Raw genomic sequence first — 15734 nt, forward strand, 5'->3', positions numbered from 1 at the left:
AATTTATTTCCGATATGGAGAAATGATTTTCTTGTTAAAGCCAGAGAAGAAATTAGTTTTGAAATATTAACCATATAAATAATTTTAAAATTTCTTCCTTATATATTCTTTTTTTGTGAGTTTTTTTTTTTTACTTTCTCAAGCCGTTATTTCTACAGTATTCTTGAACAGAATTTTTCTACCATATATTAAGAGACTGAAAATGTCCATACTTTTTGATATATAAATATGATATGCTAATATATTCATGGTGTTAAGTAAAATCCCTATTCTTCCCTGGAAAAATCCCTATTCTGTCCCCAGAAAAACTAATAAAACAAGTAAAAACCCTGGATATTTGAATACCAAACAGCAGTTATCATAAATATGAAAATTTTGGCAGCAAGGAAAATTTTAAAATAATTCATGAAAAGACACAATATAAAATACATACTTTTATCTATAGAGGGATGAACAACTGTATAGAAAGAAGGGAACACAAGAAAATGAAAACATGAGTTGAGATGGAGGGATTATTGGCTGAAGTTTTTAATTTGTTTAGCTTTTGGATTTTAATTTAATATTTAATTTTAAAAAATAGAAAAAAATTTAAAGTCCAGTTTATCTTATCAGGTAAACTATAATTTTCCTTGTATTGTGACATGTGTTGATACCCATTTTACTCTGGATGTCCAACCTGGAACGTATATGGTAGCTGAGTGTGTAAAATTGCTTTTAAAAGCCAGGTATTATTTCTTTATTTATTTTATCATGAGCTGTTCTCAGTTCACTTAATTTTTTTATCTTGGATAGGCTTGCCACGATTTGACTTTGTTTTTTAACTGTTATATCGAACCATTCAAACTAGAGAATTTGATTTTTTTTCTCAATCAGCATTGCTATTGCTCTTAGAAAGTTTTCTCCATGTGGTAGGAGAACAGAGATGTTAGGCAGCAGAGATCTTGTTAACATTAGTCAAATAGATTATTTAATTAAAAGAGTTAACAATAATAAATACTTTATTTTCAGGAAAGAACTGGAGAAACTGCGAAAAGATTTGGAAGAAGAGAAGACAATGAGAAGTAATCTAGAGGTAATTCATTTTTCCCATTGTTGAGATTTTAGTCAGTGTAAACTGGACATGTATTTGGCAACCTGAATGGGTGGTTGGTTCCAGTACAAATTATGCTGTCCTGCTTCAGTTGGATACTCCTTTCTGGTTTGTAGCCATTTAATTAATCTCTTGTTAACTCCCTGTCACATTCCATTCATTTATGAAGTAAATATTTTTTGAGCACTAACTTTCTTAGGCAGTATTTGAATCACAAGGGATACAGTCATGGGTAAAACAAATATGATTCTTGCCTCCTAAGAGACTCTAATTCTTCCTTGAGCTATACAACGTTACTTCAGAAATATTGCAGGTTCAGTTTCAGACCACTGCTTCAGTAAAGCAAAGATCACAATAAACAAGTCACAAGAATTTGTTGGTTTCTCAGTGATATAAAAGTTATGTTTACACTATAGTCTATTAAGTGTGCCAATAGCATTATGTCTTAATAAAAGACAATGTACATACCTTAACTTAAAAATATAGTATTGCAAAAAAAATGCTAACAATCGTCTGAGCCTTTAGCAAGTCATAATCTTTTTACTGGTGGAGGGTCCTGCCTCAGTGTTGATGGCTGCTGGCTGAACAGGGTGGTGGTTGCTGACAGGTGGGGTGGCTGTGGCAATTTCTTAAAATAAGATAACAGTGAAGCTTGTCACATTGATTGACTCTAACAGATTTCTCTGTAGCATTTTTACCATTGCTACTTTGTCAGAGGTTTTTCTTGATTTAGGTGATAGATACTATATTCTTCTGTCTCTAACTTCTCTGTTTCTTCTTTCTTGCAACCTAAATGTGAATGTTCCCTTACTACTATCCTTGGCCCTTCTCTCTGTGCATTCACTTTTTATTAACAATTCATCTACACCCATTAATCTAATGATTAGCTCTAGGGCATCTCCCCTCTAAATCCAATTCTCCTTTTCCCAGCTTCTATCCCATGTTTCTTGCTATTAGACCCCATGGATGTTCTATCATGAACTTAGACTTAGCATGTCCCCAGTTAAATTTGTTGTCTCCCTTTCCTTTTTTTTTTAATTTTCTGTATGTGTTGATGGTTTCTTTTGCGCTTATAGTCATGCAGACATGGTACTTCTGTTCTCTTCTAATTATATTCACTTTTAGTCATATTAGCTTTACCTCCTACCTTTTATCTCTTTATTCCCACTATTTCTGTCTTATTCTGATGCTCATTGTCTTCTGTTTAGCTTGCTTGAATTTCTCTCATTGCTATCTCGGATTAATCTTACCTTGCCCAGATACTTTGAAGAGCTTTCTTTTACTTGCTGAATAAAGTTCAAATGTCTCAACTTGATATATGACATGTTTTTACACTCTGGTCCTAGGTTAGCTTTCTTTACTCACTTGCTGATCCCCCATGCTGCCTTATAGTTGATGCATCTGAATTTTTACTCTTATTGTGTTTTCTTGGATTGTCCTTTTGCCTCATCTTCTAATGCCCAAATTGTACAGATTCTCAGGGCCCCACTCAAATGATCACCTTCATTAAGTTGGTACTAGTCTGCCTCTGATTAAACGTAATGTAGTCTTTTTCCAAATTCACATGTTCTCTATTTTTGTAAGAGATGTATAAGTAATAATTTCTATCTTATTACTGTTATGTACTTATTTTGCTTCTCTTTTAGACTATAAGATTATTTGGGGTGGGATCCATATCTATTTTATCTTGCCCATAATTCCTGGCACAGTGCTAAGCACATATTAGATATCTAATTAATTATTGCCAAACTAATGAATGTTAAAGGATACATGTAAAAAAATGTATCTTAAATTCCCAATATGTTACATGGTAGAAATTGAGAAACTTTTAAATATTTCTTGACTTTTTTCTTATGTTGTGTACATATGTATTCATGTTTATATATGAAAATAAAAGTAGACAGGAGGAACTAATGGTGTTAAATTTGTATATGTGACTTAATTTGTCATAAAAATCATAATGAGTCAATGAATTGTTTCTTTTTTGAAGAATTTATTTGATTTTATTTTTCTAGCAATGTCAGCTGTTACTTAGCCTCCTACTAACTTACATTATAAATTTTTTTCCTAACGGGCAGAGCTTTACCCTTAAATTTGCAAAAGCACATTTAAGGCATTAAAGCTTTAGGATCATGTATTTAAAAGAGAAAGATGTTTCTCCAGAGATTAAAGGTAGTACTTTGAACTACTATAATGTTAACATTGTATATTATTAAATTATACTGGGAAGTGATGAAAAGGATTAAAAATGAACAATGTACATAAAAGTGCTAGAAGAAAAACTCTAGCAATGTAAGTATTTTCCTGATAACTAAATTCACGTCACAAATAGCAGTTTGTAGGGAGTATTACTGACTTTGTATCCTTCTCTCTTCTACCAATTTGTTTTTCTTACTCTTTTCTATGCATCCTCACCCATTAAAATTGGTACAGTTGGTTACTGTTATCTTGGGAATAAAGGTGATAATAACACATTAGGCTGGTAATTAAAAGTATCTTATCTCAATCCAGGCTGAAGATGGAGGCTTGTCCCAATCCAGTGCTGCTAAAACATTTAGCCGACAATCATATTATTAAAAGAATTATGTCAAGAAAGATCCTGAAATTAATAAACTGCTATTGGATGATAAGAATTCCTTAGGAGAGTGTGAGCATATCAAAATTATACTTTTTGACTGTGTCAAAGTCCTCATCATTTAATAACGAACTACTTATCAGAAGTTCGCCAAAGCATGTATTGTGTATGTACGTTATTGAAGAGAGAGGTGATACCATCAGGAGAAGGCAAGGCCTAGATATTTCCACATGCGGTGAAAGATCAAAGATGATCAAAATATTATAGAATTGGGAACAGAATCAGTACAAAAACTGTGGGCTTTAGAACCCTAAATCTTACCAATAAAAGTCCTGTGCCACTTGCTAGTGTGGAAACATTGGCATGGTACATAATGTCTTTGAGCCTCAACTTAGCCATTTGTAGTATATCAAAATTGAATACTCTGTAGTTATCATGAAAATTTAATGAACTAATTTAATTTCCTTCTTTAAGTTCCTTAAGTTGTGAATTTCTGTTAAGTGAAGGATGCCTTCTGTGTAAAGGTGGAAATATTTCCAACACATTGGCTGAATCTTAGATGTATTCCTGGGCTTTAAAAATAATTTAATTTAGTTCATACTATTTACAGATGAGGAAGTTGAAACCAAGTGGAGTTAAGTGATTTATCAATATCGCATATGATATTAGTGAAAAACATGGGACTAAATGGGTCCTTTCTTTATACTTTTTACTGTTCTATAATGCTCCCTTTGTTTAATTACAGATTCATGTACAATTCTTAATTTAGTTTCAAGGGTTCTTTTGTTCTCTATAGAACTCATTTTCTTACAGTTCTACTTTCAAATGCTCACATTACTTAACATTGTTCTGGCTGAAAGAATTTCAGTTGCTTTTTCCTTGTCATCACTGCCATTTAGGAACTCGCATTATGATGTTTTTCTTCTGTTGAACCTTGATTCAACAATATTTATTACAGTTATAACCAGGAAATTGGATTTTAGGTCTGGAAATAAAAACCTGGAGGCTTGAACGTGTGATCACACATCTTAATTATATAGAATAAAATAAAGCAACTTTACTAAAGTAAGGATATTTTATCTCTTTCTCAATTTATGTTTTATATTTTAGATGGAAATAGAGAAGCTGAAAAAAGCTGTCCTGTCTTCTTGAGGTGGTGTGGACCAGTGTTCTTAATGTGCCAGGGATTCAGCAGCAACACTATGAACTTCAACTGACTTGTTACTTAATAAATGAATGCTGGTGTTGTGATAAAGACATATGAGTATATGAACTATAATATCTATAGAAAAGTAGAGTGAGGGTGAATTTTTATATACATATATATATTTTGTTTTGCCAATATGAAAAAAAGAGGCCTTATTTCTTACTGTGCTGGGATTGCAAACACTTTTTTTAAATTTGTTTGCTTAAAAAATACTACTGAATATGTATAAAAAGGAAAGAAAGTTCACAATAGTTTTTATATTGAAACTTGTAGTATTATTTTTAAAGAGATCTATACTATAAATATGGTGATATCTTTAAAAATCTGTAAGATATAGTGTTTGAGAGGGACAGATTAGCTTTTTAGTAACTATAGTCACTACTTTTCCCATAATGCATAAGGGATATAAATTGTGTGTATGTGTGTCTGTATATATATTTTTAGTTTTAGCCTCTTACCCAGGATTACACTGTTTTGCCTATTTGTCTGCAGTGCTGTTTATATTTGGGGTGATGAAATAGGAGTTTCCAAGCTATAAATCAGATTATTCATCCATGCATATAGTAATTACTAATAAAATAAAATAATTTCTTCAACTTTTAGAATACTTTATATTGCTTGCACTAGAGTACTCATAAAAGGAATTTAGTTAAAGTGTATTGGATTGTTAAACATATTTGGGAAAATATGAGCTTTATTTTAAATTCATTAGGTCTAAGGAATCTAATGTTAATTTAACCCTTAACTTGTGCCTAGAAACTACAGCACATGTGAAATATGTAAGCACCAGCCTTATTGCTTTACTTTTCTGCTTATTTTATAGTCTCAAATGTTACTTATTTCATTATCTTATGATTTAGTTCTTCATGCTCCTCCTCCTAATTTTTAATAATGGTAAAATTAGGAAAACAAAGCTTTTCAGAACTTCAGTGTAAGGTTTGATACTTTGACAAGTTATCATCTTATAAATGCTCAGGTTTTACAATGCATAGTTTACCTAATAGACCAGACTTACTCGTGGAGATATTTTGAACTATTACTTAGGTACCAACTTTATAAAGAGTATGTTGTAAAATCTAACATTGCAACTTATTTAAAACCAAATATAGTTGACCATATTCAAAATACATTTTCACAGAATGGATGAATTAGTTGTTTCTTCAGAGTCACTTATGAAGAGTTGAACATTTTTAAATGTTTGATATCTATCTATAGGTAATATGTCTAAAAACACAGGTGGGCTTATGTAAAATTTTTAAATTTGAAATTATTTTATTTGCAAAAAAAAAAATTAGGTTTTAAGCTTTATTATAGCAAATGAGTGTCAGATTTTGAGTACCAATTATCATGCTTTCATTTTTTGTTTTAAACCACCAAACCAATATTTTCCCTTTATATTTTAATCTTATAGTACAGAAATCTTGTGTAAATGAAATTTTGTCATGTTTCAAATAAAAGAGATCTAAACTAGAACATAATAGAAATGCCAAAACACAGTTACAAAATGTTTAATTTATAACTTATAGTAGGTCTTTTGGGGAATGCTAATTATGTATTCAGAATTTACATTATATCTCTTTAAAGTCTTTGGGCTCTTCTAATGAGGTCACTGCTGAACAGTATTGTTCCTTCCTGTTCTGTTTTTAAATGACTAGTCAAATGAGTGATTTTCCTCCTTGTTAAATACTTTAAATCTTGGTTCTTTTAATGGCAATACTTAGGTAAAAATAAAACATTGTATCCTAGAAATCATCCTCTAGCTTTCTCACTGGAAAATCAATTTAAGTGATTTCTCCCCACCCTAATAATGGGATGGGAGAAGGTTTTGGCAGATTTCAAACCATTCTTAAAGGTTTTATTGGTCATTTTCTCACTAGTACATAAAATCAAGATGGTCATGAATACTGAAATACATTTAAAAGTTTTTTGCTTATATACTCCTCAGTCAGAATAAAAAAGTAATTGAAGTACCCATGTATATTTTTCTGCCCTTGACAAAATAGTAAAATAAAACCAAATGAACTTAAAGGGAAAAATTCCTTTATTCTAGCAATTTACTATTTGCTCTTGATACAGGAACTTTTATTAATTTCTGTTCCTGAAGTTCATATCACAAAATGATATGTAATAGATTTTATTTAGGGGTAATTTTTTTCTACATGTGAGTATAAATACCAGACTAAAGGTGAACAGCATGGAATCTGTCATTGCCAAATTATTAGTGAATCTATAGTTCAGGTTTCCAATCCTTTGAAACACACAATATTACTTAATTTCCTAATTGTATTTCAATGTTATTTTTTGTGTGACCACTAAGCTTCCGTTTTATTGTATAAAGCTATTACCTCTTTACAGAATTTCAGTCTGAAGATGCAAAGAGAGAATAGGCCTTGTGTAACAGACGATTTTCTATTTTATGCTCCTTATTGTGATCACAGAAAAAAAATCCAAGTGCTTTCTAGATTTTTTGATAAAAATTTTATGCGTGCATTTAAACTTGAAATGTATGAGCAGAATGAGACAATCATTTAAATCAAAAATGAGAAGTATTATAATTTAATGGCCTTGTTTTGCTGTAGCAATAAAATGACCAAGTGCAATGACTTGATTTAATAAAAATCATCTTTTAAAAGTTGCTGCTATGAATATTTTTAGCTATAAAATTTACTCTTGTTTTAGCCTGACTTGCTTTCAGTGTAATGCAGTTGATGTGGTTAACGTTCCAAAAAAAAAAAGGGGGGGGGGTGGGAATCTCAAAGTAGCATACTTCACTGACATGTTTACAGGTGCTGTATAAAAAGCATGCCTTTTCCTCGAAAAGAAAAAATAATAAAGAATTATATTGCCAATTGTGTCAGTCTTTACTGGTTATTTTTTGTTAACTTCAGGATATGTGTTTTGCAGAGTAGGATGAAAATTATATTACTTTAAATTTTCCAGGTCAAAGAAATAATAAATAGTAAACTTGAAAGCATTAAAAGTTTTAGATCTGTTGACTTTTACTGAAACTTTCTGAATATATTTTCTTCCATCTGAAACTGTGAGATAATTCCTACCTCACAGGGTTATGGGGAGAATTTAAAATGATTTGTCCAAAAGTCCTTGTTAGAGTGCTTGGCATAGAGTAGGTTTTAAAAAATAAGGAAGCTGCTGTTTTATAGTGCATTTTACAGTGATTGATGCAATGAAAATTAGAGTGATAAGATTCAGAAAAAGGAGCCATTCCTTCCCGCCTGGTTTTGAATACAGCATCCCTTTCTTTGGGGGAGATACTCCTTACATTTGCTTTGTTCAAAGGGAAGTTGCTACCGTCTTATAGATTCTACCTTCCTGACACCCAGTGTTGGGCCCTAGAGTTCGTGGCTCAAATTGAGTTATTGAGTTAATCAGAGACCAAGATTTTAAAAATCGGAAACGAAAAGAGCTAGTTTCACCATGGCAGTTCACCAGAGTTATATTTTTCTGTCATCTGAAAAAAATAAGATTTAGTAGAGCGTAAAGAGATGGAAACAGTCTCTCCGCATCCATGCCAACATTTATTGTTTTGGGACTTTTTGATAAAGGCCATTCTCACTGGGGTTAAGTGATATCTCATTGTGGTTTTGATTTGCATTTCCCTGATGATTAGAGATGTTTAGCTTTTTTTCATATGTTTGTTGGCCATTCTTCTGTTTTCTTTTGAAAAATTTCTATTCATGTTCTTTGCCCACTTTTTGATAGGGTTGTTTGATTTTTTCTTGCTGATTTTCCTGATTTCTAGATAGATTCTAGTTATCAGTCCTTTATTGGATGTGTAGCATTTTGTGAAAATTTTTTCCTATTCTGTAGGTTGTCTGTTTGCTTTTGTGACAGTTTCTTTGGCTGTGCAGAAGCTTTTTAATTTAATCAGGTCCCATTTATTTATTTTTGTTGCTGCTATTGCCTTTGAGATCTTCATAAATTCTTTGCCTAGGCCAATGTCTATAAGAGTTTTTTCCACATTTTCTTTTAGAATTCTAATAGTTTCACACCTTAGGTTTAAGTCTGTTATCCAACGTGATTTGATTTTTGTGAGAGGTGAAAGGTGTGGGTCCTGTTTCCGTCTTCTACATATGGCTATCCAGTTTTCCACTGCTGGTGGGACTGCAAACTAGTGCAACCTCTGTGGAAAGCAATATGGATATACCTTAAACAGATACAAGCAGACCTACCATTTGATCCAGCAAGCCTATTATTGGGCATCTACCCAAAAGAACAAACACATTCTATAAAAAAGACGTCTGCACTCGAATGTTTATAGCAGCACAATTCACAATTGCAAAGATGTGGAAACAACCCAAGTGCCCATCAATATATGAGTGGATTAATAAAATGTGGTATATGTATACCATGGAGTACTACTCGGCTATAAGAAACAATGGTGATATAGCACCTCTTGTATTTTTCTGGATAGAGCTGGAACCCATTCTACTAAGTGAAGTATCCCAAGAATGGGAAAATAAGCACCACATGTACTCACCATCAAATTGGTTTCACTGATCATCACCTAAGAGCACATTTAGGAATAACATTAATCAGGTGTCGAGCAGATGTTGGGGGGGGAGGGGATGGGTGTATACATACATAATGAGTGCGATGCGCACTGTCTAGGGGATGGACAAGCTTGAAGCTCTGACTGGGGTTGGGGCAGGGGCAATATACGTAACCTAAACTTTTGTACCCCCATAATATGCTGAAATAAATAAAAAGCACAATATTTTACTAAGTAGCACACTTATAAAATGTAACAATTTAAATTCAATTGATTTATCAAATGTCTATTGTGTACCAGGTACTATATTAACCACTATCTATAATTATATTTTTTATGATTTATGACTGGATACAAGGAATTGATACATAGTGAACAGTGCAGAGTTGTTAAAGCTTAAATTTATAACAATATCTCAGTAAAACCTTTAATATTGTAAATTTAATAAGAGACTGTCAGCTGAGAGTTTAAGATTCTAGTTTAAAACGGGTATCTGAATCATCTCTCAGTTATTTGACATACAAGCAGGGGTGTGTGTCTTAATAAAAAGCAATTTGTAACTTCTAAAAAAAAAAAAAGAGAGATGGAAACAGAATCCAGAAGGACTTTGAAACTGATTACACAGTCTTTCTGAGCCTCAGCTTCTCATTGCTTGGTTCCTCAAGCTTAAACTTGCTCATAAGCTTGTTGGGTTTCTGAAATCATAATTGGAAAAGTCCTGATAAATACATAAAACAAGATGCAATCAGGAGAACATCAAGGCCCACATACTCTTGCTGAAAATGTGCTGCATATATTGTTCTAGGCTTTCTAGTAGTGTAGTGGAAGATTTGAAACAGAAGGAATGTAGACTCTAGACTCTAGAATTTATGTTTAATGGGACATTAGATTGTCTAATCCAACCCATGTGCAGGTGGCTTTGTCTGAAGATAAAATTTGCAGATTTAGTTCCATTCGAAGAAAGAAAAGCCTATAGCAGTTTAACTCAAATGGATCTGTTAGTCTCTGTTACTTTCCAGTTAAGATTCAAGAAAGACTGGGTCTAGGTGTTAAAATTTTTTTTCTGGATCCTTTTATTTTTATTTTACCACTAATATTGTGAATCTGCTTGTTCCATGTAAGGAGGATAAATTCAGAAATAGCTATCAGTATTTCTTCTATAGAGCCAATACTTTTTTCAGTCATGGAAGAGAATGTGGTTATCAATTTGCAGCTATTGAATAGTATTCTTTCCTATTAGGTTCCAAGTGTCCCTTAGTAACTACATTCCAGTTTGCTTAAAATTGTGTGAATAAAGTTAGTAAAAGTAAAAGTATTTTAAATGCGTTGAGTAATAATTCTTTAATAAAGGAAATTATGTGTTTACTTTTCATGGTATTAGTGTTGTGGGGTGAGGGGAACCTTCCCCTTCGCCCCGGAAAGTTCGCTGAAAGATCAACTCAAAATAAGGCAGATTAATAAAAGAAAGAGATTGAATTTGCACTTGGGGAGAGTCACAGAGTGATTACCCAATATCCTAATGGGGTCCAGAAATTTATATACTCTCATATTCTAATATGAGGGGAGGGAGAGATGAGGAATATATGTCATTCTGTTTCGAGGCAAGGTTACTAGGGAGGATGAATAGATACTGGGGAGAATTAATGGATGAGGGGGAACAGATTGATTTAAAAATAAGTCAAATTAACCTGAGAGACAGGTATTAGAAACGACTTGGGCCAGGTCTGGTTCATTCTTGATTTTCTCTCCTGTAATATATTGAGGTAACAGTGAAGGGAAGTTGATTTTTCTTTTTGTTGAGTCTAATTTTTTAATGAAGAAAGAGGGAAAGGCCCTTCCAAGGCCTGTTGATCTCTAAAGGCCTTTAATTCAAAATACTCTTTATACCAAAGAGTGATATTTTGGGGTGAAATTTCCTGAGATGCTTCTATGTATTTTTAGAAATATTCCTAAACATTAGTTGAATGCAAATAATTTGTTCTTTTCTTCTTTTTTTGTATTTTTTATATATATTAAAAAAAAGGAACTTCAAGTCCTTTTTTTTTTTTTTTTTTTGAAGACAGAGTCTCACTGTGTTGCCCAGGCTAGAGTGCTGTGGCGTCAGCCTCGCTCACAGCAACCTCAAACTCCTGGGCTCAAGCAGTCCTCCTACCTCAGCCTCCTGAGTAGCTGGGACTACAGGCATGCGCCACCATGCCCAGCTAATTTTTTCTATGTATTTTTAGTTGTCCAGCTAATTTCTATTTTTTTTTTTTTTTTTAGTAGAGACGGGGTCTCGCTCTTGCTCAGGCTGGTCTCAAACTCCTGAGCTCAAACGATCCACCTGTCTCGGCCTCCCAAAGTGCCAGAATGCAAATAATTTGATAAGACAGAGTAATGACATTTTTACTGTCATTGTATCTCCTCAAAACCCACTAAAAACATCAAATGGAATTAAAAATAGATTTAATAGGCTGGGCGCAGTGGCTCACGCCTGTAATCCTAGCACTCTGGGAGGCCGAGGCGGGCGGATAGCTGGAGGTGAGGAGTTCGAGACCAGCCTGAGCAAGAGTGAGACCCGGTCTCAACTAAAAAATAGAAAGAAATTAACCGGACAACTAAAAATATATTAAAAAAATTAGCCAGGCATGGTGGCCCATGCCTGTAGTCCCAGCCTCTTGGGAGGCTGAGGCAGGAGGATTGCTTGAGCCCAGGAGTTTGAGGTTGCTGTGAGCTAGACTGACACCACGGCACTCTAGCCCAGGCAACAGAGTGAGACTCTATCTCAAAAAAAAAAAAAAAAAAAAAAGAAAAAATAGATTTAATAGATTGAAACAGATTTAAGACAAAAACATTTTGTCGCAAATGAAATAAGGAAACAACTGCATTTTATAATAAAAATACCTCCCAAATGCTTTGAGATTTGCAACAGTCTGAACAGCCTCCTCAGACTTCGGGCCAGATGCAGATTTCTCTGAAAGGCCCATCTGATCATCTTAGCCCCAAATCCTGTAGCAGGGAAATGTGGAACTGAAGGAGAAGCCGCACTAAGTATAGGACCTATTAATTTGAAGGCTAAAAACCAAGAGAAGGGAAGACTCGACCTTAGGGAAGACAGCAGATTTAGTGAGTTTTTAGATAACATACTGAGTTTATAGTTCTCACCCTCCTCCGGCTCCATGTGCTATTCAGCAAATAACTGACTCCATTCCAAGGTAATCAGACATACACAAATATCTTCATAGATGCATGTGTGTTATATTCAAATCTATGACAGAATAAAAGCAACTGTCCTGAAGAAAGGGTTGATTAAAATCCTCTGGTCCAAGAGGAAAAATTAACAAGACATGTAACACCAAGACATACCTGTTAAGTTATGGAACCTTAAGAATAAAGAATGAATGTTGATCCAAGAAGAAATAGAAAATTTTAATTGACTAATTACACCATAAGTAAATAGGAAATGTATTTAAAGCTTTACCACTGAAAAGGGCATCGAGGCCAGATGGGATGATAGCTGTGTTTTCACTGATCTTTGTTTAAACTACTCAAAGCTATAGAAAAAGATGGAAAACTCCCCAATTTTTTTATGAATCTAGCATAACTTTTAATACCTGGTCACTATAGATCAACCTCAGTTTGTAAAGATTTGGTGTCAGAAAACTGCGTTATATGAAACTATGAGAAAAAGAAAATGATCACATTGAACAAGGCAAGGCCAGACATTTCCTTTTTGCTGGGTGTGTGGTGATGAAGAGCAATGACAGTTTGGCACTACTGCCTAGATGCATACTGAGACAATTCCACTCACCACTCCATTTACACCATCAGTGCACATCTCAACAAAATGAAAAAAAAAAAAAAAAAAAACTAGCATCTTAGTATTATCAATATTATAAACTCAGTTTTGACCTTGTGGACCTCACTTTGAGAACTGCTGGCCTAGGAACCTAATATGGTCCCTAGCATATGACAGACAAATCAGTAAATGTTTCGTGGATGAATCAATAAATAAATGACAAAAAGAGGTAGTCCCTCTTTGCCCCTCGTCTGTACCCTCTCCTGCCTTTTCTTCTTTCCTCTTCAAATATTCAAGTATTCAAATTGAACTGTCTCCTCAGGACTAACCATTATGCCAATTGCTATAAAACAGCCATGCTTGCAGGAACTCTGCATTTGCCTCTTACAATGTGTTTAACAGATTTTAGATACTGGACTTTAGGTGGTCAGTTTAATTACTCTACATTTTACAGTGAGCTTATCTTTAAAAATCGGCATCATGTCAAATACTTGTAAAAAATGTTTGTATTGTGCTTACTATGTACCAAGCACTGTTCCAAGTAATTGCTACCTAATTTATCTAGCTGTTTATCCTGTCTGATTATCTCAATAATCTTATGTGCTAGGTATTGTTATTATCCCCCAAGATGAGGAAACAGGCTCAGAAAGATTAAGCAACTTGGCCAAGGTCACTGAGCCAAACGCTGAGCCCAGGCAGCCTGGATCGAAGCCTGTGCTCTTGGTCGTAAGCTTTATTATGACTTCACTGTCTACATAGATAATGTGCAGGAAAGAAGGAGCCTGATGGCTAATCATAATTTCTTCTAGTCCTACTTCTTTCACTCTTTGTGATCCTTTATATTGTCCTTGAGTATCAAATTTTTCCATCAGTAAGAGACTCAATATGAAGTCAATTTTTTGTGATCTCGTCCGTTCAGATTTATTTCTCTGTGTGACACGGTCATACAAGTTGAGATTTTAGGAAACATTCTGCATATCTTAGTGTACAGCTTTGCAAACTTAAAATGATTTTCATGGCTTTTTAGCAAAAACATGAAAAACAAACCCTACTTAGCCTCCATAAAGAAATTAAATGGCCACTAGATGGCAGTCAAATAAAGCTCTGCTTCTTACCTGTGCCCCACAAGTACTGGTAGTAGCGGCAAATAAAATCAAAGGGCTCCAACTCACTGAATTTACCCAGAACTGGGACACAACCACCCCACTCCCCTAGCCCGACCGCCTCCCCAAGCCAAGTGCCACACGAAAGAGCGAAAGGAGTGGAGGCCTTGGAATCAGACTGGCTCTAAAAATTAGTGGCCATGTGAACTTGGCAAATCACTCAAATCTTACCACTTTTCAAGATATTTAAGAAATATTTTTGACCCAATTTAAAGTCTTTCCCTCTTGTCATGTACTCAGGGAAGAGAGCGAAAGGGGCTCCTGAGCTCTGGGAGAACAAGCAGATCAACAGCAACAAAACCCTCATGCTCTTGTTTCTCCCTTCTGTTGGATGCTGATGCCCTGAAGACGCCTTTGACCCCACGCTGCTGCAGCGGAGTTCCCGGCCCTTTGTTACATGTGTTACTTGCTATTACCTGCCCTTGATTCTCTGGGGGTGGCTCCTTTTCTCCATTTTGTCCTGCAATGTGCTCCTACTTCAGGTCAAAAGAGAAAACAAGCCCCATCTATGGTTACTTACGTAACAAGCTCACAAAAGAGTGAGCTCGTGCTGTGGGCTTCTTAAAGCATCTCTCGTTGGGCATCTCTTGTTTTACCACTTCTGTCTTCTCCCCAAGGTCCTAGTATAATCCACGTAGAGCTGGATTCTGACAGGACAGCCCAGAGCAGGTGGTCAGTGTAGAGTACATGGTGCCATGTACTCTGAAGAAGCAAATCCATTTTCAGTTCAGATTCTAAGCAGGAAATATTTTTTCTCTCCCGAAGGGGATTAAAATGTCCATTTTGTCAGGATGACGTGACGACAGGGTCAGAGAAGCAGAGAACAGTCTTACCCTGGAATAAAAACAAGGTCATCCGAGAGACTTTAACCATGAAACATGCCATGCAGGAGAACAGAACAAGACATCACACAGCTCTTTCCACTGCTAAGTACAATCACAGCCAGCCCTCTGCAATACACTTCAGACATAAGCACGGATATCAGTCGGTTTGGGCCCAGGCCTTAGATAGTATTTTGAACAAATGACAAAAACCAGTGATTATGATTCTTCATAGTGATGAAGACCCTGGAATATGAGAAAAACAACGGAGGACACATGAAAGTGTTCAGATGTAAGAGGGACCATTTCCTTAGTCTCACCAAAATTATCACCAGTCCCATGGGGGGAGAGAAAGACATAGAGAATGAAATAAAATAATGTATATTCTTTTTAGTCCATTGCACTTGTGAATGTATATGTAATGTAAAGATGCCTTTATGTTTGTTAATTGCATCTTGATCTATGAGTTTGTTCTCACTGATGGCAGGGAAAAAAATTGTCATTCAAAAGGAACAATTTCATCTGGTTTAAATAATAAATTACTATATATATAAAATATGTAGCAATCAAAACATAGTTCTCTTGGGCTG

General features: G+C 34.5%; 1 protein-coding gene across 1 annotated transcript in view; it reads left to right on the top strand.

The window, feature by feature from the left end:
• Positions 1-5265, top strand: part of CD2AP (CD2 associated protein) — a 122892-nt gene extending 117627 nt beyond the window's left edge. The window contains exons 17-18 of the mRNA XM_069487576.1: positions 1009-1072; positions 4776-5265. Of these exons, the coding sequence (XP_069343677.1) occupies positions 1009-1072; positions 4776-4817 (106 nt within the window). The 3' untranslated portion in view covers positions 4818-5265. The remainder of the gene's footprint in view (positions 1-1008; positions 1073-4775) is intronic.
• Positions 5266-15734: the final 10469 nt, after the last annotated feature.

Source organism: Eulemur rufifrons, chromosome 15 (assembly GCF_041146395.1).
Source record: "Eulemur rufifrons isolate Redbay chromosome 15, OSU_ERuf_1, whole genome shotgun sequence".
In the NCBI taxonomy this organism is placed as follows: Eukaryota; Metazoa; Chordata; class Mammalia; order Primates; family Lemuridae; genus Eulemur; species Eulemur rufifrons.